The 21695-nt window shown below is 38.4% G+C and overlaps 1 protein-coding gene across 3 annotated transcripts in view; it reads right to left on the bottom strand.

Annotated features, from left to right (window-relative positions):
- LOC100774887 (CUB and sushi domain-containing protein 3) overlaps window positions 1-21695 on the bottom strand; it is a 1055385-nt gene that overhangs the window by 222249 nt on the left and 811441 nt on the right. For all 3 annotated transcript variants that reach the window (XM_027431430.2, XM_027431431.2, XM_027431432.2), the window contains one exon: window positions 2942-3058. In XM_027431430.2, coding sequence (XP_027287231.1) covers window positions 2942-3058 — 117 coding nt within the window. The remainder of the gene's footprint in view (window positions 1-2941; window positions 3059-21695) is intronic.

Below are 21695 nucleotides of genomic sequence, written 5' to 3'. Positions count from 1 at the left end.
TGAGAGATGCTTCTTGAGAGATGACATGGCATATGTACAATCATGATGATCATCTTCTATGAATAACAGAATGTTTTCCCTATTAGAGCTTTGAGGTAGGGATTTTCTCCTCGAGGAACTACTTCAGAGTCTCAACTCTTGTTGAAAAGGCAGTTGCTACAAACGAACTGAGTGTATTTGACAGATAATGTGCTAAGTGATTTACAAGTCAAGTTCTAAGAGCATTCCCGTCTAAAAGATATAAAAGGTGGAATGGTCATAATTTGGAACAAATGACAGGAACAGAGAAAAATGTGAGAAGTGGTATGTGATGAAATGATAGCAAAAAGCATTAAGAAATAGCTCAGTGTGGCACTAACAGGGAATTATGGCAAAGAGAGAATGAGAGCAGACAGAGGCAAAATAGGAAATTGATTTGTAGGGAACCACGGACTACCACTTAATCACCTCCTAGCAAAGAGTCAGAAGTACAGACAGGAAGATGTAGTGATTGGTCTGATTTAATTCCACAACTGTTTAATTCCCTCCTTAAGTTCTGAGGCATAATAGGAAGAGGTGGATGAGTACATGTCTGAAAATCTGACATTTATGTTTACCACATGGCATTTGATTTCTTAGCTAAATAATACAAACGGTCATTTCGCGTTTCAGCCATGTGAATTTTAAGAGCTAGCTTAACTGAAAACATCGGTCACTTGATTCCTTCACCCCTTTGAGGGAGAAGGTCTCGGTGTGCTGGATGATGCTCCATCCAAATGTGAATGTGAACAAAAGTGTGGCCATGTGTTTGACTTTATGTCAAGCATGTGCTCACATGGTAAATTTAATTATAATATAATCCCGAGATTTAAATAGTCATCATTGCTATTTTGGGGATGAGAAAAGCAAAGCTGGGCTGAAATGGTGATTTTTTTTTCTAGCAACAACAACAGAAGTGAGTTGTTGAACTGAACATGAACCCACCAATCAGGCTCTAAACTGTCACTCTCACACCCAACATTTTTGAGGATGGTGGTTAAGAACCATCCTCTAGATACATATATCTCTTTTCCTTTTCATCTCTCTCCTTCTGATACACTTGTCCTCTCACAAATAAAGAAACTGGGACTCAGTGATAACATGAACTTTCCCCAAAGAGGGGCTTGAATTAGAATTCAAATGTTTAAATTAATTCTTTATACAACAAATTATTTTTTGTGTTAATAAGCCAAAGTATCCTTTATTTTATCTACTGATAACTCAAAATTTCCCCCCACAATTCGTTTTAAAAAACCACTCATGTGTATCTCCATGTACCATTATTTTTAAGCTAAGAGGATTAAACTCAATTTATATTAATCCGCCAAAATAAAGATTACATTAATTAGAAATTTATTAAGCAATTACTATTTCAATCAACGATTTTTCTTTCTCTCATGAAATATATACAGACTATTGTCAAATATCTCCATGGTGTCCAGCATGTATACTTGTCAGAAAATAAAAGAGTCATTTTTCTCTTTTTAACTCTTGTGGCCACAAGTCTACCCCCGACAAAACTGTAACATAGACAAACAACAACTTTCAAAGGGAACGCAGAGAGCCATAACATTTTTATGTAGAATCAATGATAGCTTTCTCTCAGCAGTCATAAATAGTTTTTCTATCTGGGGGTCCATAAAATTCTAGAAGGCAGAGGATGGTCTTGAGCACAAAAGGCGATGCCCATGAAATCCAAACCCCCACACGCAAGCACTGTGTTCTTTCTAAAAGGTCACTCCTCAGTATCAAAATACTCAAAACGGTTTAAATTGATCCAGGATGCTGGGTTGAAGCAATACTTCACACAGTACTAAACTCGACACCTTGCTTGCATGCTAGCAGAGTATCTGTAGCACAGTGACAAGATGAAAGGATAAATACTTCCTGTTGGACGCCCATGTTCTCCATGGAGTCGAAAGTCTTAGACTAGATTTAGAGACAGGAAAGGAAAAGTGTATAGGTAATAGCTGATTGGAAGAAATTGGACTGGAAGCATCAGCTTATTTTATGAATCCGCAGCAGAAATGGTAAGTTGTTGTCCAACAGTCTCTACTGAGAAAAATCCATGTCTTTCTGCCAGAATACTGGATCATCTAGATCCAGACATTCTTCACGGTTACAAATAAAATCATCCATTGCCATACAGCACACGGCTGTCAGTCTAAATTTTGGAAGTTGAGGAACTTTCAGCCACTCTCCCTCTCTCTACTGCTCATTAAATGTCCATTGCCTACCCATGCATGAACAGAGCTTAATCTGGGACAAATCCAGCTGGATCTCAGATCTACCACCATCATCATAAGCCCTCTAGGGTGACTTCTGAGCCCCACAATCAATCATGGGCAAGTTGGGACAGCAAAGGGCACAGTATATTCTCAGTGTTCATATAGAAAAGAGTGTCAAGTTAACGAGAAAAATCAGAAATGTTTTTTGTCGTCAGTTTATAGCTGTTGTTCTGAACTTAGGTTTATTAAATCAAAACACTTCAACTCTGGAAATGTGTTAATAAATTATAAGCCTGATATATGTTTTATAAACAATTCTGTTACTGCTACAAGAGTTAGATGTTTAAATCTGTGTTCAAATTGCACTGCAGATTTTGTTATCTGCTCCAGTAATTTCTCATTATATGTAAACCCAATATGAAGGCACTTGCAAGGTTCCTGGGTGTTCTTATTTTTTAAAAATTAAAAACAATCCTGTTTTCATTTTTGTATTGTTGTTCACCTGTATACTTGACTGTTAATTCAGATTAAATAAATTGACCTCAGTTTTAACACAGAGCTACCACCTGAACAATTGCAGAGTAAATTACTTATTGAGCAGTAGATAGTCTCAGGAAAATTGTGCAAATACCAAGTAATGAAAATCGAGCATGCCTAGAAATGAAATAATACATGGAGAGATGACTCTTACTTACCAAACTCCTTGGGAACTGCTATGGAATAAACACAATTGTGTTCCACACTGTAATTTTTGGGGTAGTTTGGTGATAGTACGGTGCCTTCTGACCCAGTTGAACGACTTCCACAGGGTGCTAGTAAATAAAAGTGATCAAACATAGGTTTTACAAAAAACACTTGAAAATTTAAAATAGGAATATCCTCTTTATCTATGGAAGTTGTTTACTAAATTGGAAACACCAAACTTTATTTTTCTTACTTCTGCAAGTATCTTCAGTGTTAACTATTTAAAAAAAATAAAGTATATATAAAACTTCATGAGCAATGAAATTTACTGTCCTCGATAGCAAAGCAATGTATCGATGTTATTGCAGTTAGTTCTAAAAGTAATAATGACTACTTTTCATTTATAAATGTAAAATTAATAATATCATTCTAATGATGAGAAAATATATATGCAGAGAGGAGAGCTTCCAGGTATTGAAATATTGCTCATTACGTCAGATCCCATTGTAGTTATGCTGCTGTCAAGTGAATCATTGCTACACATGGGTGTACATGGTTTTATAAGTGCATCTTCTCACTCTAAGTCCTCTTTCTCAACCTGTGGGTTGCGTACCAGATATCCCAAATATCAGGATTTACATTATGATTCATAACAGCTGCACAATTGCAGTTCTGAAGGAGCAATGAAGTCATTTTTTGGTTGGGGTTCATTACAACATATAGAACTATATTAAAGGGTTGCAGCATTAGGAAGGTTGAGCATCTCTCGTCTCAACTTTCTCTTTCCGCCCCAGTCTTTATCTGCTTTGAAGTCAAACCAGTTCATGGTGCCTTGACACTGACTCATTTGCTGCCTTAGACCCACATTTCCCACAAAGCTGAAACTGAAAGGTTTTGGGAAGTTAATAAGAAGCAATCCGATGGTGCCCTTCAACAGGCAGAAGACCCCCTAGGAGTCCTGGAGAGAATATGGTGATCTCTGGTCTAGTGCTCTGAGGAATTTAAGCTGTTGCTAAATTGCCAGGAATTCATTAGAGCTGATATTCTCTAAGCAAAGAAACAATTTAGGAAACTAAGTACAAACAAGAGAAATGTGAGCCTGGTATAGCATGCCTTTAATCCCAGCACTTGGGAGGCAGACTCAGATGGATCTGTGTGAGTTCAAGGCCAGGTTGGTCTATAAAGCTACACAGAGAAACCCTGTCTCAAGAAAAAGAAATGGGGCAGAGAGAAATGTGGCTAAAACACGGTTGTAGATTACACCAAAGGTTCTTGATTAGCCAAAGGGAAGCTATAAAGAAAGTAGACTGCACGTTCAAAGGAAAGAGAGTTTAACTAAAAATAGCTTCAAACTGCTAAATGTTACAAAGCAAAGCAATTATTAAACTGGAAAGGAAAATAAATCTTCTGTTATGTGAAGAAGAGAGTCCAACCCCCTTAGACTGAAACTGACACAGCTTCTTGTACCAGGCTTTTTGCTTTTAGTCCACCAACCAGCTCCCAAATCAGGACACAGAGTCTTACGATTAGTTTGGAATGCTCTTTATGGAAACCTGGGGTTTCCATAAAGAGTTTCCCAAAACACGGAATCTTAGAGGCCCTGCCTCCTGCTCCTTTTTACAGTGAGTTTCCTGATTGATAGATTTTGGTAGGAACATTTCCCTTTTCTGTGGCTGGGAGCTGTTCTGCTTCTATGCAAACTCACTGTCCAGCAAATGCTCTGTAAGTTGGTCAGGGTGTATCTCCCCAGGGAAAGGATATGGGCTTGTGAAAAGTTTGAGTTTTCCTCATATTTTGTCAACATCAGAGCTTAAATAGTCAAAATCTTTGGTCTGGCTTCATTTCTCTAGCTAGTTAAGATTTTTTCGGTACAGGTTTCTTGGAGGACAAGAAGGCTGGAACAAGTGTAAAGAGGTGTTACCTGGCTCCTGAGATTTCAGACGTGCCCTGAAACTGAGAGGGACTTGTGTGTGTGTGTGTGTGTGTGTGTGTGTGTGTTATTATTTCTCTTTTCAAGAATCTGGTTTCCTTTTGCCCTACCCTAGGTATCTGAGTGAAGCTGAATGAATGGAAATGAACCAATTTGTTTGGGAGAGAAAACTTCAACTGGGGAAAGCATTGAGGCTGCTTGTGTGTTGGCAGGCTCAATTGTTAAAGAGATCTGAGATCATCTGCCCTCTACCAGGACAACCAGGAAGACGACCGAAGAAGCTGTTGTGGAATATTATTTTAACTGGGCAAAGATGGGTTACATTTGTTTATGCTGCATTTGCTTCGTGATGTGAGGATGTATGTTTAATTACATAAAGATATGCTGTATTTGTTGCGCCTTGCCTGCCTAAAAGCTAATAAAGAGCTGAATGGCCAATAGCTATGCAGAGAAAGGAGAGGCAGAGCTGGCAGGGAGAGAGGATAAATAGGAAGAGAAAACAAAAAGAGGAAGAGAGAATAAGGAGACACCTGGGACAAGAAGCCAGACAGATACCAGCCAGCCAGACATACAGAAGTAGTGAAAGTCAGATATACAGAAGAAAGAAAGGCTAGAGGCCCCGAGGCAATAGGAAGATAAAGAAAAATAGGCTAATTTAAGTTCAAAGAGCTAGCCAGAAATGCGCCTACCTAGGCTGAGCATTCAAAACTAATTGTAAGACTCTATGTCCTGATTTGGGAGCTGGTTGGTGGACTAAAAGCAAAAGGCCTGGTACAAGAAGCTGTGTGAGTTTCAGTCTAAGGGGGTTGGTAGTACTGGATAATGTTGCCCATGTAGTACGAGATCTGATGGCATCATTTCAGAGAACAACTGAAGCCTGCCCATGTGTGGCAGGTTTGGAATCCCTGCAAGGGAACCCTCAGAGGCCATTCTGTGTTTTCAGGATCCGGTAGTACATTGAGATGTCTCAAGAACTGTGGCTGTCTGAGAGGGCCAAACCTTTGATGAATTTCTAGTCCAAGTTAAAAAATGAAGGTAATTAACTTTTAAAATACAATCAGTTTTGTATTGACTAGGGTGGCAACTAATGGTTTCACGTATCTTTAAAAAAATATTCAACGAAAACACATGAAATAGTTGGATTAAAATAACAAATTCAAAAATCTCAGGAAACAACAAATTGACAAAGTGATAATAATGAAAAGGGTTCTAGCTCCTGTCATCTCTTGTCGATTAAAATGAGAGCAGTCAGCACTTATAACCTTAATCTGCTAATGCCTCTGGTGAGAGAGTAGTTCAAGTGTGAAGGGTGTGTTGTACATTTCCTTCCTTTCTGATTGTAAGGGCTTCCAAACTTAAGACAGTACTTTTGAATATACACAAAATACATTCTTATTTCCATACTTGGGGAGTATGAATGGAAGCGACGTCTCTTAATTCAGGTTTAGCTTTGTGACTAAGTCGTGACTGAATTTTGTGGCAGTCCCTATTTTCTGTGCCTATCTTCTTTGACTTGTTTCATGTGTAGCATTTTTGCATAATAGACATTAAGGTCTTTGATTGAACTTTTTGTATCTAGACATGAAAGATTTCTGCACAGATGTATGGAGATGGCCCACTTTATAGACTATGGTCACTACTTACAGACCCTGTAAACTTTCTAGTAGCCATTGTGCTTTGTTTCTGGTAGTCAACATGACAAAGTTTGTAGCCAGTGAAGCCTAAGCTTATAACAGTTGGCAATAACTGTGAAACATGTGATTACATAAATAAGGGGAAATTGTGCTAACGGAGATCTAGTGTAATTGATTTGCCGTATTCTGACCTAATACCCGAGTCCCCCGAATATTGGTCTCCAGCATCTATCTCTACGTGTTCTTTCTAGTGGGGGGGGGTTGGGGAAAGGGCAACTTTTGCTTTCCTTTCTCTTAATAATTAGAAGAGAAAAAAGGCATATGAAGAACGTTTTGCCCTTTCCCGAAACTGGCCATTTTCTCAAAAGAGCTTTTAATTACTATAAAACTTCAACCAGGAGGGCTCACCTGATGCTCATTTCAAATTAAGCTATAAAAGTAAATTCCGATGGTATGTGATTAGGCTCACAGAAGCAACTAAGCAGGGCTCACATCAGCACACAGAGGAAAAAAAGGGGAAAAAAAGGAGGTGTTGCATGGGATTGCACCAGGTCCTCTGCATATGTGTCATGGCTGTTAGCTTGGTGTTTCCTGGGAATCTTAACAGTGGGAGTGGATTTGTCTCTGACTTTTTGGTTTGTCTGTTTTCTTGGTTTTTCGAGACAGGGTTTCTCTGTGTAGCTTTGGAGCCCTCATTCTGTAGACCAGGTGGGCCTTGAACTCACAGAGATCCACCTCTGTCTCTGCTGGGATTAAAGGCATGCACTACCACTGTCTGGCTTATCTCTGACTCTTTGTCTGATCTTGAGACTCTTTTTCTGCCTGTTGGATTTCCTTGTCCAGTCTCAATACTGGGGCTTTCACCTTGTCTGATTGTGTCTTGTTCTGTCCTATCTGGCTGTCATCTCTTTGAGGCCTGCTCTTTTCTGAAGAGGAAATTGAAGAGGGTGAGGAGGATCTGGGAGGACAAACTGTGGTCAGGAAGTGTGGTATGAGACAAGAATCTGTTTTCAATTAAATAAAAATATCACAGATCTGCAAGTAAGTGTGGAGAGGAGACAAAGAAACAATTGGTATCCTTTTAAAATGATATTATGATTTAGGTACCTCTACAATCTTTAAAAACTCTTTGATGCCAGACAACTCCTTCTTGAGTTCCATCTTACACGACCAGACTTCTCAAGAACACACTTAGTAAAATAACACTTTGATGTTGCTGAAATGTGCCATCTTAGCAACTATCTATTAATGTTTACATAGCTAATTATAATTAATCACTACTTTGCAGCACTGAAGAATATATTTTGAGAGTACATACAGAGCCTAATCATTTTCCTGATGCAAATGGTGAAATTCTCTTTCTAAACAGCAAATTCTTACTCCCTCTCCCTGAGTCAAGGTCAAATACAACATGGATTTGTTGTTTATACCCTAGGTCCATTTATCAGCTTCTCTCTATCATCTCTACTTTATCTGTTACAGTTCAGGCTCTCAACTGTTCCTAGATGGCTATTCCAATCGACAGCACCCTTATTGATTTTTCTAACATGCAAGTCTTGTGGTTCCCATTCGAGATTCTCTATAAATCTCTGTTAGATAACTAAGATTCTCTATAAATCTCTGTTAGATAAATAAGCGAACTGTAATTAGCAAGGCCAGTCTGTTGTGAAATGATGTCCAAAACTCAAAATGCAATTGTCTTTAGTAGAAATTATGCTAGAAAAATCACCTAGATCCAATTTAAAATCCAAATAGGTCTTCTACTAGCCAACCATACACAACACTGTTCTCTTTCTCCAATTCAGACTCCATTTTTGCTGTTTATTTGGTAACTGGGAATCACCCCAGTTTTGCATGTAGCGTTACTGCTTTATGGAGGATAAATAGCATTTAAACGTTCAGGTACCATCAATAATATAATGTTTAAATATGAGGGCTGCACAGATACTGGAGTCCACTGAGGAAACTGCAAATCCATGCCAATTGAAGGTAATTAATCCTTGCTAATGTTGGGTATCCATTTGGGATAATCTTCAGTGAGTCTATAAAGTCAGATACACAATTTAAATTCCCCTTTTAGTTATGGATTTTTTTTGAAATCTTTATTTTTTCGTACAATATAGTGTGATCATGCATTTCCCTCCCCTAGGGCACAGATACTCCCCACTTCTCAACAACTCCAAACCATTTGTCTCTCTCTTACTGTAAAACACAAGTGAACAAAAAGCCAATTCAAGCTAATTAACAGCAGCAAAGCCAGGAACTCAGCCGGCCCACCATGGTGCCTCCTTCTCTCTGTCTCTATCTGTCTAACACACACAAACCACAAAATCAGAAACCAAATCTGTTACGATAAAGCTCGAGGGGGACGTCCCCTTGCATGGGGAACCTTGGCGGATTCCATGGCAGGCGAGGGTGAGCAAGGCGGGAGACAAACACACCAGGCAGACAAGAGTTTCAGTGAGAAGTTTTATTAGAAAGGGGACGTAGGGGGAGAAAAGAGAAAAGAGGTAAAGAGACACAGAGACAGAGAGAGGACAGAAGAGAAGAGGGAGACAGGGAAAGTCCTGTCTGCCCCAGGGGAACTGCAGGAAGAGAGAGCAAAGGAGAGCATAAATGGGCGGAGGTCTGTCTTTTAAAGGATCCTTTGCACCTGAATGCAGACTACACAATCACAGAACCCTGGGCTGACCAGGGTACTGCCTGACTTCATTCTGCCAGGTGACAGGGTCAGGCCAGCATAATGCCAGAACCCTTACAAAATCCATTAAGTAAAATGCATTTAGGACCAAATTATGCACCTATGATTACTGTATTCTTGAATTATATATGTAATGAGAGCACTAAAAAAGATGACACAAATAGCTCGCCAGTTTGTTTTGCAACGAAGAAGGCTCTCTACTGTGCTTTGAGCAAGGACAAGGGTGTATGATAGAGAAGGACAAGTGTCACTTTGCCACAAAGTGAGATGGAACAGGGGACCATTTATGTGGAGAGAGAGTTCTGGAGTGCTCAGCTATCTTAGAGACTTCATAAGACGCGCAACACAGCCTCAAGCTACTGGGAATTTCCTACCTGTCTCTCTACCTGTGTAATGTATAATTTATTATCAAACATACCGTGTAGTGAAAATTATGATGTATAAATTATTCTCAGAAACCAAGTCAGGTCCTTTGAAAAGTGACGTCTCCTCACAGGTCACAGAAGAGCAATGCACCATATTAAATCAATAATTTACTAGCTGCGACCTGTGATCCTTCGGTTTGAAAGGAACGCTATACCTTACAAAACTGCTGGTCCACTTCTCATAAATTACTTATGCCCTGATATAGCCCGAGTGGATGTCACAAACCATAAATCCTCCTATGGAAGGCATTTGAAAGTTACATCCCCACGGAACCTTGTTTTAAAACATAAAACCTCTCCCGACCCTTAAACTGTCTGCTGTGAATTTTAACACAGACAACTATTATTCCCCGGATTGACCTTAAAATTAAAGATGATGTTTTTCTTTCTCAGGTTTTGTTCAAGACCTTGATCTTTGAGAAAATCTCCAAGTACCCAGCTACCCCTTTTGTGGCTCTGTTCATGACTCCTACACAAACTTAAGAATTTCATTTTGCTTACCAGCCTCAGACAAAAGCTTCCAATGTTTTTTCTTTTCTTCTCAAAATCCATAATGGTGATAAATACTCCTTTAAGTTATAATTACACTTAAATTAATTTAGCTTTGATTCGCCCCTCTGTATTGGTATAATCACATCTATTTATTCATAAGATAGTAAAACAATATTGTGAGTTTTCCTTTGCTATGTTTGTTAATTTCAGAAAAGAAGATAAAAATCATTCTCCATTCTCCCTGCAATAATTTGGTTTTGTAAGTTCAAACTTTTTCAAATATCTATGTTGCTTTTAGTTATGTTTACATGTGCATTAAATTGAGGAAGGTGCATGGGTGAATCCAAGGGCCTACAGAGTCCATAAGACAGTGTTTTTCTCCTGGAGCTGAAGTTACAGGATTCTGTGAGCAGCCCAGTTTGGACTCCCAAAACCAAACATAGGTTATCTGCAAGAGAAGTAGATCTTAACTACTTAGCCAGCACTCTAGCCCTCATATTGAAGGGACCAGACCTCACCCATCCCCCTGCTTTAGCAGCCATGACAGGCTGCAGAAAAGGCTCAGCAAAAAGAGCTTCCTGACTTTGCATGTCCTCCCAGTCACTAGGAGGTCAGATACCCTCCCTGTGGAAAAGAACCAATCAGAAATTAGCTGGTGGGCTCTGGATGTGCTTTGTGGTGCTTTACAGTAAAAGTGGCCAAACAGTGACGTGCTGAGCACAGCAACAGCCCTGGGAGGGCCTATAGGCCATAACAACCAGTTGACCAATCAACCCAGGACAGGTCGCCCAAGCCTGAAAGCGCACCAATCCTGAGACTGTTGTGTACCTAGACATTCCCCTTGCTCTGCCCAACAAATCCCCGAGCCCCCCCCCCCCCCACCTCACAACCTCTTGGCGTCCTTCTCACACCAGCTGTGATGAATGGACCAAGGGCCAGAGATAAAGACAGTTAACTTGTTAAACAATAAATAAAAGACTCTCTGCTTTTGCATCAGAATGGGTCTCTTGGTGATTTTGGGGTTAAGAATTGGGGCACAGCAATATAACTTTTAATAGTGTTTTTTTTTTTCTTTTTTTCATAGCATGACAATTACCGGCTTATGAACTATATTAACGGCTCAATATGTAAACGCAATAGACTGTGCGTTCTACATCATCAACTCGCTGGCTGTTTAGACTCATTCATTTGATATTGTTCATTAGGAGGAGAGTCCCTTTCCCCAAAACTCTGTGAACTATGGATCCCATTATTGTATACTTCCAGAGAGAGTAATTCAATAGCAAAGGCTATGAATTTGCTAGCGTTCTTGCATAGATCTGTTTCTACTGACATAATAGAAATTCAGTACCATTCCTGGGGATGCAAATAGCTAACCTGGGAATGACATACCATTGATTTTGATTGATTCCTCATTTTAGACATTGAGATAGAATACACATGTTATAAAAGTCATCTGCTCAGAGTGTAAAGTTGAAAGAGTTTTACCTGTTGACAAGTTGCAGCATCAACATGACTATCTACTTTCTGGATGTTCTCCTCATCACTATAAGAATTTCAGCACGCAAAAGCAGCCAATTTCCATTTCTGTCAAGCCCACCTCCATGACAGTGACAAACTGTGATAAAGTGTGCATGAAAATGACAACCACTTAAGATGACTGCTAGTGAATTATTGATGTCTTTTGAAGCTAAAATCCTTCATGCAGTTTAGTTGGAATTGTACTTTCTGAGACAGTTTAAGTTATGCTAATCTTTTATTTTTAAGAAACTTCTTCAAACACAAATATGTTAGTATAAAATGATTTTAAAAAGAGATCTTTTTTTTCTAATATTTCAGGACTTCCACACAGTGTTTCTGTCTCTGAAAATCTATCTTGAATTCTACAGTTATATAAAGCCCCAATCATTGTCCAGCACTCTGTTAGGTAATTTCAGGAGATTGTAATCCATAATCATATGTTATTATTTATGTGTCTTATTAATATGTACCTCTATTTCTAGATTGACGGAGATATTAAGATCAATGTTCCTGTCACTTTTCTTTGGTGGTGGTGAGACATGGATGGGAACTTCATTCACACACACATACGGACTGTTTTAAATGGAGTTAGTGAGTTATAAAAAGAAAAAAGATATACAGTTGGGAAGGTGTGGGAAATACTTTGTGGTACTCAGAGGACTTGAGGGAGGGAGTGACAGGTGGTTATTAATAGGATACATTGTAACATGCATGGAATGTTTAAAAAGAAACTGGTAAACATGAAAAGTACATACAAAATATTTCTACACATGTATGTGTGGTGTGTATGTGTGTGCACATTCACACATTTGTAGGGACACACATGTGTGCATGCCTATCTGGAGGCTTCAAGCATTGATATCTAATGTCATTATTGATCATACTTCACTGTATATATTGAGGCAGAGTCTCTCAGTTGAACCCTGAACTCACTACTTGCCTCGTCTACACAGCCAGCTTGCTCTGGAAATGTATTGTTCCCAGTTCCTGAGTGTGGATCATGGACAGGCTATGATGCTTGCCTTACATATATGTAGCTTCTGAGGACACACACTGTGGCTTTCATACTTGCACAGTAAATCCTATTTTGTGAGCCCCCACCAACATATCAATTATTGTATTGTATCCATTGATAGCTATACTGAATTGTAATTTTAGTTTCTCCTTTGGGCTTTGGCACTTAAATGACACTTCCAAGGGGCCATCAGGGTTTGTCAGTACACCAAGCTTTGAAATCCTTCCTCCCTTTGTTTTATTCTCCTTTCTTTCTGTCATTCTCCATCTACTCTTACACTCAATGTATTTTTTCCAGAGGTTTTTCTTTGCTCTCTATGAAGACAAAGATGATTTTAGGTGCATTTGAGACTCTCGTGTTTCTCTTTTATGACATGATAAATCGGTTCTCTGAATCATAAAGGTCCCCAAACTGGACTTAGAACTTGGAGAAAAACCATATATTTGAGTTGGCCTCAGGCTATTTAGAAAAGCATCATGGTCCATTAACATTCCAAATAATTCAGCCTAACTCACTGAAGTGTGTATTAAAATGGTGGACCAGAATCTTAGTTGCACAACACAAACCAATTTTGTCTTTTGATAAGCATACATCTCTCTTAGGAATCTTGGGGGGGGGGAAATGATTTGCTCAGTAGAGTTAAAATGTCACTTGGAAATTTTTCTTTATTTAATAAAAGGAAAGGTAGCGCTCACCGGCTCTTCGAAGTGAGGCTATTATTCATTTCCATGAAAGTATTCTAATTTTCCAGCCTTTTGATCACTAGTATCCTGAACCTGAGAATTTCATTTGGGTAACACGAGACAAAAAAAATAAAAAACAAAAATATCAACCTGTCACTCAAAAACAATACGTTTTAATTCTTTTCTTTGTTATTAGTAATTCCTATTTTTGAGAAAAAGTATCCAACATTCCAGGATGGACTAAAAATTCGTATAGAGCAAAGTCAACTTGGATTTCTCATTATCCTGTCTCAACCTCCCAATTGCTTGAATTACAGGGACCTACCTCCAATGGTGAGTAATTTTCCTTTATCTTACTTCAGGTAAATTTTTTATGAGATTCTCTTTACTCTTTGTACACTCTTCTGCAGATTGCCTGCATTCTAGATATGTTTATTAAATAATGCCATAGCTTCCATTCTTTCTTAGGTTTTGTAGAAAGATTCTTATCAGGAGTTCTATGTCAGCAGTAGAAGTAAGATTTGACCATACTTAGATCTTTTGTCTTATTGTTAACACCATTTGAATGTCTCCGTGACTTGTCAAGTTGCTGCTAGGCTTGGTTTTCCTTAGCAGTAAGGAAATCAATGAGTTGATTCAGCTTCCTAGATAATTTTTTCCTATTTGCTACAAAACCAGTAACACATTAGAAGGTATCTTTGAAGCCTGAATTAAATACAGATTACATGACAGTTCAGAGTTTAGGATATGCAAATATGACAAAAATATTAAGGACATGTCACTGCCCTTCTTGAGGTACTGGTGAAATAGGAGCCCAAGCCCAGTGCTCACAAAAAAATAGCACACTGAATAAGCATTGATTTTTCAGACAAACTGCCCTACATATAGGCTGTTCTATGTAGTAGGACTGCACAGCATCAAGGATTTACTTCCAACAATATTGATGTCTATCCTGCTTGAAGCCAAGTGACAGATAGTAAGTATATGTGTGAGTGTCTGGAAAATGGAAGTCCTCAATAACATTTGCTTCTCTTCTTGTTCCCTTTTAAGAAATAGTTTTTCACCCATAACATGAAAACAAAATCTACTTTGGTTTTATCCTAGCCATTTCACAGCACGAAATACTTTGCATTTACTATTGTACAATCAATGTCTTGTATCTGTGAGGAAAACCACTATGTGTTGCTCATGAAAAGCAAATGCAATTGGTGATGCTCAGGTATCATTTAGAAGAAGGCCTTTGTTCTGTGAATCCTTCATCTCCCTGTCTTAATTATGTCAGATTTTTAAATGACAGCCAATGCTAGAAGGCTCAGTGTGCTAGATTAGGTAAATTCTATATACATTCACAATGGAACACTACTCTGGGGTTTTATATACCTCTAAGACGTTTGCAATAAGAAATTCAGCATAGCCTCGTAGTGGGCAACAGCACCAGCCATGTCTGCCATGTTGACATCATTCCCAGGGTTGTGGACTGAAAGAAATGATTCCTCTAAGTTGTCCTCTGACCTCTACCTGCAAGTTCTGGCACATATGTATGTACACACACACACACACACACACACACACACACACACACACACAGATGAAGTAAAATGTAATTTAAAAAATTTACGTAGCATCAAGTCAACAAAAGACTTATTAAGACAAGTACAGCTACTCATATCCTGAAACATGCAGATAATATGATTTCCTTAACAGCAAGTCTTAACAGACTCCTCATTTGAGATCACACTCAAGTTGGAAAGCTATTCAAAGACTTAAAAATTAGCAAAGAAATAGAGCCCAGATAAGGAAACTCCACAAATGGAATGCAGGGCTGCCTGACCCACAAACTGACCAAGGCCACTACTATGACTTAGTGCCTGGAATTGACCAGCCGACAGCAATTACTCCCTTACAAGGCCATAAGATAACTGGGCACCAAGAATTCCCAGATGGCCACCTTCCCCCGAGGGGCTCATGAAGGAAATAGATTGCCCCACTGGCCAATGTGTCACCAATTAACAATTTGCTCAGGCAAGATTAGTTAGCACATCCTGAGGTCTGCAGGTTTTACAAGTGGTGTGTCAGGAGGCTATCTGATTCCCAGCCCTCTCCTCAAGACAAAGGGCCTACTAGGAACTCATGACTCTCTGGTCATGTACCCAATGGACAGAGATTCGAGGCCCCTCCCTAAGCTTATGGTTTTTGCCTTTAAAAATGCCTGTGCCTGGGGGACGGGACTTCCCTCTAGCCTGAGCGCTGAGGAGGCCCGTCTGTACAAACGTTCACCTTTCAGTAAGCCTCTTGCTATTTGTATCAAGTTTCCGCCTCCACATGGTGATTGGGGTGGCCGAGGTCCTGGGCTGAGATCCTGGGGGCCTGAGTCTCCAGGGGTCTTTCACTATTAACTATGAAAGGGACATCTTCAAAATGTTCTAGTTTTCTCTTCAATGAGGAGGGTAAGAAGACTCTGCTTCCAAATGCTTCCAAGGTAAACTATGGGATCTGGTGGCTGTTGGGTTTAATCTCAACATATTTGGGTGACCACAAGTCTGTGGAGAGACTTCTAGATGAGTGGTGAATTCATGAGTCCTTCCAGCATATAATAGGACTTACATTAGTATTAATGAAAGGAAGCTATTAAAATAGCAATGCAAATTTTCAAAGAATTGTTAGAACTACATCTAGAAGTATCTATTAAGGTCATTATTTTCTACTCAAAGTTACATTTGAGATGAAATGTAAAAACACATTTTAGATATTTAGTTAACATGTTTGTATGAATTTGTCTTCATTTAAATCTCCTAGTTAGCCTAAAGGAATATTCCAGAAAATAGTGGAAAACCATTAATCTAACCACTTATTCTTGACACCATGTATCCATCTGTAATATATATTTTGTGGTCATGAGCCTGGCCTTTAATGGCTGAGCCATCTCTCCAGCCATTATGTATTGTTTTAGATTGTTACAATTTTGAATGTCTTTGCTAAATTCCTACATTTGAAACACAACGCTCAAGGTAAATGCTGAAGGCTGGTCCCTGGAAGAGGCAGTCAGGTCTGTGAGCTCTTTCCTCTTCTCCCGATTGGTGCTATTATCAGGGAAATGGGGCTTTATTTGGGGAGAAAGTTAATGAGAAAGGGTGTGCTTGGACAACCTTCCTCTCTACTCCATGTCCACCTTCGCCTCTGTCCTCTTATTTCTTGCAGGAAAGAAGAAACACCACTTCTTTCCCTCTGGTCTGCACCAGCGGACCTTCCAGCAAGAGTGTCTGACCCCAATGTGGAAGTCCATGACCTAAAGGTTTTCCAGCTCTAACACTAATACTAAGTGTATCCACTGTCAGTAAATTACTAAATTTCAGGTACTTTGTTCCTACTAAAATACTAGCAAAACATTCTGGACACTGTTAGATGGTAGAGATAAAAAAAAATTCAATAAAATTCTACCTGTGTAAGGTCACTGTGCCACAGTAACTGTTAGAAAGGCACACCTTGGAACAATAACTGAACTTTATCTTGTCTTTTCTCCTCATTTGTAAGGTAGCATTCTTTCCTGCTTCTAGGAATGCAGCAAGACTTGTCCCTGTGCTCTTCTAACTGCTTTCATTGGGAATAAAGAGCTCCCTTGTCTATGTTTTTCAGATTGTGAACTTGACAGGAGAGGACCCATGGCTAACTCCTGTCCTCATGGCCAATACTACTGGGGGGTTAGATACAGAATTCTGACTTCTGAAAATGGCTGCCATATAGAATGAAAAAGCGCAGGGATCCCTTTGCAATAGATGGTAAGCTAGTGGCTTTTTAGCAGTTATGTTTACTCTTAGGTTGTTATGTTTATCAATTCAGTTTTCACTGTACTGGAAAATATCAAGGACACTGAATTGCTACAACTTCTTTTGAAAGGTTTAGGCATTATGCTTGCCTGGCCCTGTTGCCTGGCAGAATCCACTCAGTCAGTACCCTGGTCAATCCAGGGTTCCATGAAAACTAAGTCTCCATGCAGGTGTAAAGGATCTATAGTTCGTGTTTCATGGAGCCAGTGGTTTCCATCTCGAGGTTTCTTTTCTTATAGTTTTAAACTTTTACAAAATAACAACATCTGTATTTTATGATGTAATTCTCAAAGTTCTGAGTCCCTCAGAGTATCTGTGTGTGTGTTCACACATATAGATATAGATATACGTATATATCAGAGATATTTAATCATGAGCAAATATTTGCAATTTCAAATATAGGTACTGATTCCACTCTGAGAGACCTATGAATCAGGGCAAAGGTAACTATGATTTTTTTTCCCAACTAGACGACAAGTGCATACATTTTAAAACAAGTGAGAAAGATAGTCATGTGTGAGGCTCACTTTTGTGTCAATTTGACAATTTGATGGAGTCTATAGTCATGGGGAAGTGGAAACACCAACTGAGAAAATGCCTCCATCTGATTAAGCCGTGGGCAAGTCAGTGGGCCATTTTTTTTTTAATTGAGTCATGGTTTTGTGGGAGACACCAGCCTATGGTGGTCTGTGTTAACATTGGGCAAGTAGTTACAGAACTTACTGAGTGAGCCATGCAGACCACATCAGTAAGCAACACTCTTCTACAGAGTCTCCTTAATTTCCAACCAGAAATATGAAGATGTTAAAAAAAAAATTCAAAAACTTTCCTCCCCAGTTGCTTTCAGTTACGGCATTTACCGAAGCGACATAGAGAAAACTAGGACAGTATTTTGGACTAAGAGAATAGCAAGTGCAGGAACCTGAGTGCAAACAAAGGTGTCTGATAGGACTAAACAGGGAAGCCAGTGACAGAGTATCCAGGGATGCAGAGAAAAGAAGTGTATTTTGGCAGGTGGAATGGAGCTTGGTATTGCACCATCTTTGGGATTTGTTATTTCCTGCAAAGATATTGGAGACTTTGAATTCATGCTCACATAACCCCATGTATGCTTTCAAAGTCATCCTTTCATTCATAAGATACTATATTAAGTGGAGGATAGAAAAACCACTGAAGTGAGGGCGTTTGCCAGATATGGGACACAGTACTCTAAGGTAACTTACACTGTCTCATCAGATGAAATAAATCAAGCCAAAGTGACTAGGTAAAATAAATACCAAGGAAAATAGGTAGAGTCTGTACCTATTTCTGTTTAATTCTTAATATTGGGAGAAATTTATGGATAACACCAACACATGACTGTTGTTTTAATACCATATGTCTGGTAACAACTAAATTCGATTTCAGCAGATGCTTTTCAACACACAAAAAAGAAAGAATTATTTTCCAAGAACAATTTTTTTCCTGTATGTTAAATTCAAGAAAACCGTGGGTATAGATTTGCTGTTTTGCTGTCTTTTGATACACGTGGCAATCTTTTGTGATAAACAGCAGGGTATCTCAGTAATGAGTAGAAATTACAGCAGAATGCAACTGTTTGGAACCTACCACTGACAAACAGAATCTCAAGGTGTCTACACTAAGCTCTTGAAGACATATTTTTGAGATTTAAAATGAACGCTTAATCCTAAACAGAGGTAATAAAGCTGTCTTCTGAAACAGTCAAACTTCGTAAACTGCCGGTCTTGTCCACAAATCTTTTTATAAGAGTCTGTGTGTATAAATTAAAGTCAGATGCTGAGCAGGAATTGGTAGACCATCACACTGTGACACTTTATGTTTTTTCCTAGGGTGAATCTCAGAAAGCATTAAAAAGCAAAATACAGCCATGCTCTAACAGTTTATAGACCACGACCAGGCTGTCAAATTTCTTCATCAAAAAGACAGCACAAGGTGTTGGTCTCAATACCTGGGCACAGCAAGATAAATGAGTAGACGACTTTTGGCCATTATGGATCATTTTCCAACAACCACTAAGCTTTGAACATTAAAACACAGCTGAATAATCAGTCAGTCAAGATGTCCTGATGATGTCCTCAGGACCTTCCTGTGGGAGAAGACCTGTCACGAAGAGCTGTAGAAGAAGAGCCACCTATTTATCCAGTAATATTGATATGAGGAACAGAGGGTGGGTATCCTAACAGAAAGCGGAAGTGACTGCTGGACAACTGGAAGTGATATAATGCAGACACACAGAAGAGTAAGAAGGACGTTGATGGCACATAACTGCCTTTCTATCAAGAGACTCAGCAGATGATGTCACACACACACATATATCAGGTTGAATCAAAGGAAGTTCCATAAGAATCAAAGAAATCTTATCAAAAAACCCAGTTTCCATGGGGGCAGGGGAGAGATTCAAATGGGGTAGAGGAGACAATCACTTTATTAAATATATATAATTTTGTAGACGTAACCATAAAAAGACAACTGATCCTAAAAATAACAATTTGTTTTCATGAGCAATGAATTTTGCTGGAACTATTACATATGCCTTAAGAAACATTTAACCTTTAAATGTTCTTACCACCTTGGAAAGCCAGCCAGCGTTATATATAATTACAGTTAGGGAAACAGGTAGCTTTCTATTATGCTGATTGGTCCCCCAAAATAATTTAAGTTTTTTTTTTTGTGAGATAGTAAAAACCATAATAGCAAATGCACTGAGTTTTGTAGTTCAATTTTCAACCATGTCATAAAATAATGTAGTATATCACATGATCAGATACACCATATAAATATTGAACAAGGACACAGAGCTATTCTTACATTTAAAAATACTATTAATGTTAAATATATCTAGTTCAACGTCACACACTTTTTTCTTTAACTGTAATAAATATTGTTTTTATGACCAATTATTTTTCAGGTTATATTTTCTTATAGCTTAAAGAATCCACCGAACAAATGTGATTGTTAATCATAAAATTTACATTTGGGCTATGTAATAAATTGTAATATTTTAAGAAGGCTTGAACTATTAAATGTCTCCTTATTCTATTAATGTAAGTGAAATTATTGTAAGTACTCAGATATTAAGACAGATAATTGTTTATGGCACCAATTGTGGGATCAGTATTTGTTCAATTGAACACAACATACAATGTCAGGTGAAGCATATGTCTTAGATACTTGGGTTCATTGTGGCAATGAAAACCAGGGCTTCGCCCTGCTAATATGTAATAGCTATCAATCACCTTCTGAGGCCCCTGTGTATGTTTTGCCTATTAACTAGATCTTAGCAGTCTAATGAATTATTAAACATTAATCTAAAGTTCAGCTTTCCCCAGTTTATAATGTCAAAGGATTCTAACCTAGATTTGCCCTGCTTGAAAATGCATATGACAATATATACTTACTAAGAAATATAGGTGCTACAAAATAGTTTTCTTTCAAAGGATTCACTTACTTAAGTATCACTAATGTTCACCTACAATTAAGCTAACTCACTACATGTTTTTGTTTGTTTGTTTGTTTATGTGCAAGGCCTTTGCTATGTAGATCAGGCTCAATGAGAGCTCAGACACCTCCTACCTCAACCTCCTAAATTCTGAGATTTCAACTTTGTATTGGAATTGGTTCTTTATTTCTTACAAAAACCAATGTTTACACAAAGATTTGACTCATCCCAATTTTAGAGGAAAGAGAGGCCAAATGACTTGGGTAAAGAATCTCGCAGAACTAAGTGTGTCAAATGAATACATTTTACAGGAAAACAATTTAGCATGTATATTAGACACTGAGAGTCTATTCATTTCATCATCATGTCAAAATTTTTTTTTCTCTGTCTCTACTTTTTTAAAATTAAAATATAAGGGAATCAGTTTACTTTTACAGAATGGTCCAATGCACCCACAATCAAGTTGACTGAGGGCTGTATATCCAACCATTCATGCACATGAGCACATGTGTATCTACTGTGTTTGTATTTCTGTACATAAAAAATTTTGAAAGTCAAATTCCCCTTACTTTGATCTCTGAATTAGAATATTTTTCTCTTTTATTTATAATTCAATTGTATTCAACTCAATTCTGTATCCATTATGTAATTGATGGTTATGACTAAGTAGGTTGATTTCATGAATCACTGGTGGGGCTCATGTTTGGAAGCTCTTTCCCAGGTGACATCATTTTCTAATAGCCTCTGTACCTCTTTGTACAATGTATTAGGATTATTCAACTGACTAGCGTGTCTATGGTATTCTTCTACTGCTTGTCCCTTCCTGTGAGAGCTTTTGATATAGAGTTGTACTCAAGCATATGGTTGTAAACCGCAGTAATATTGTGTCTCTTTTTAGACACCTCCTTATTTAGGGAAATGCATATTGGTCTGTATCCTTATTTCAGGTAAGTGCACACATAAATGACAAGTTATTGCATTTATCTGTGTCAAACTTAGTCCTAAAGACACAAAGGAAGCAAAACAGGTCTAAATGCCTGTGTTTTGAGATAGCTCTCCTGCTAATCCAGACTCCCTTCT

The sequence above is a fragment of the Cricetulus griseus genome, chromosome 10, assembly GCF_003668045.3.
Source record: "Cricetulus griseus strain 17A/GY chromosome 10, alternate assembly CriGri-PICRH-1.0, whole genome shotgun sequence".
Classification (NCBI taxonomy): Eukaryota; Metazoa; Chordata; class Mammalia; order Rodentia; family Cricetidae; genus Cricetulus; species Cricetulus griseus.
The sequence above is the reverse complement of the archived record's forward strand: the minus strand, read 5'-3'. Positions and strand labels throughout refer to the sequence as shown.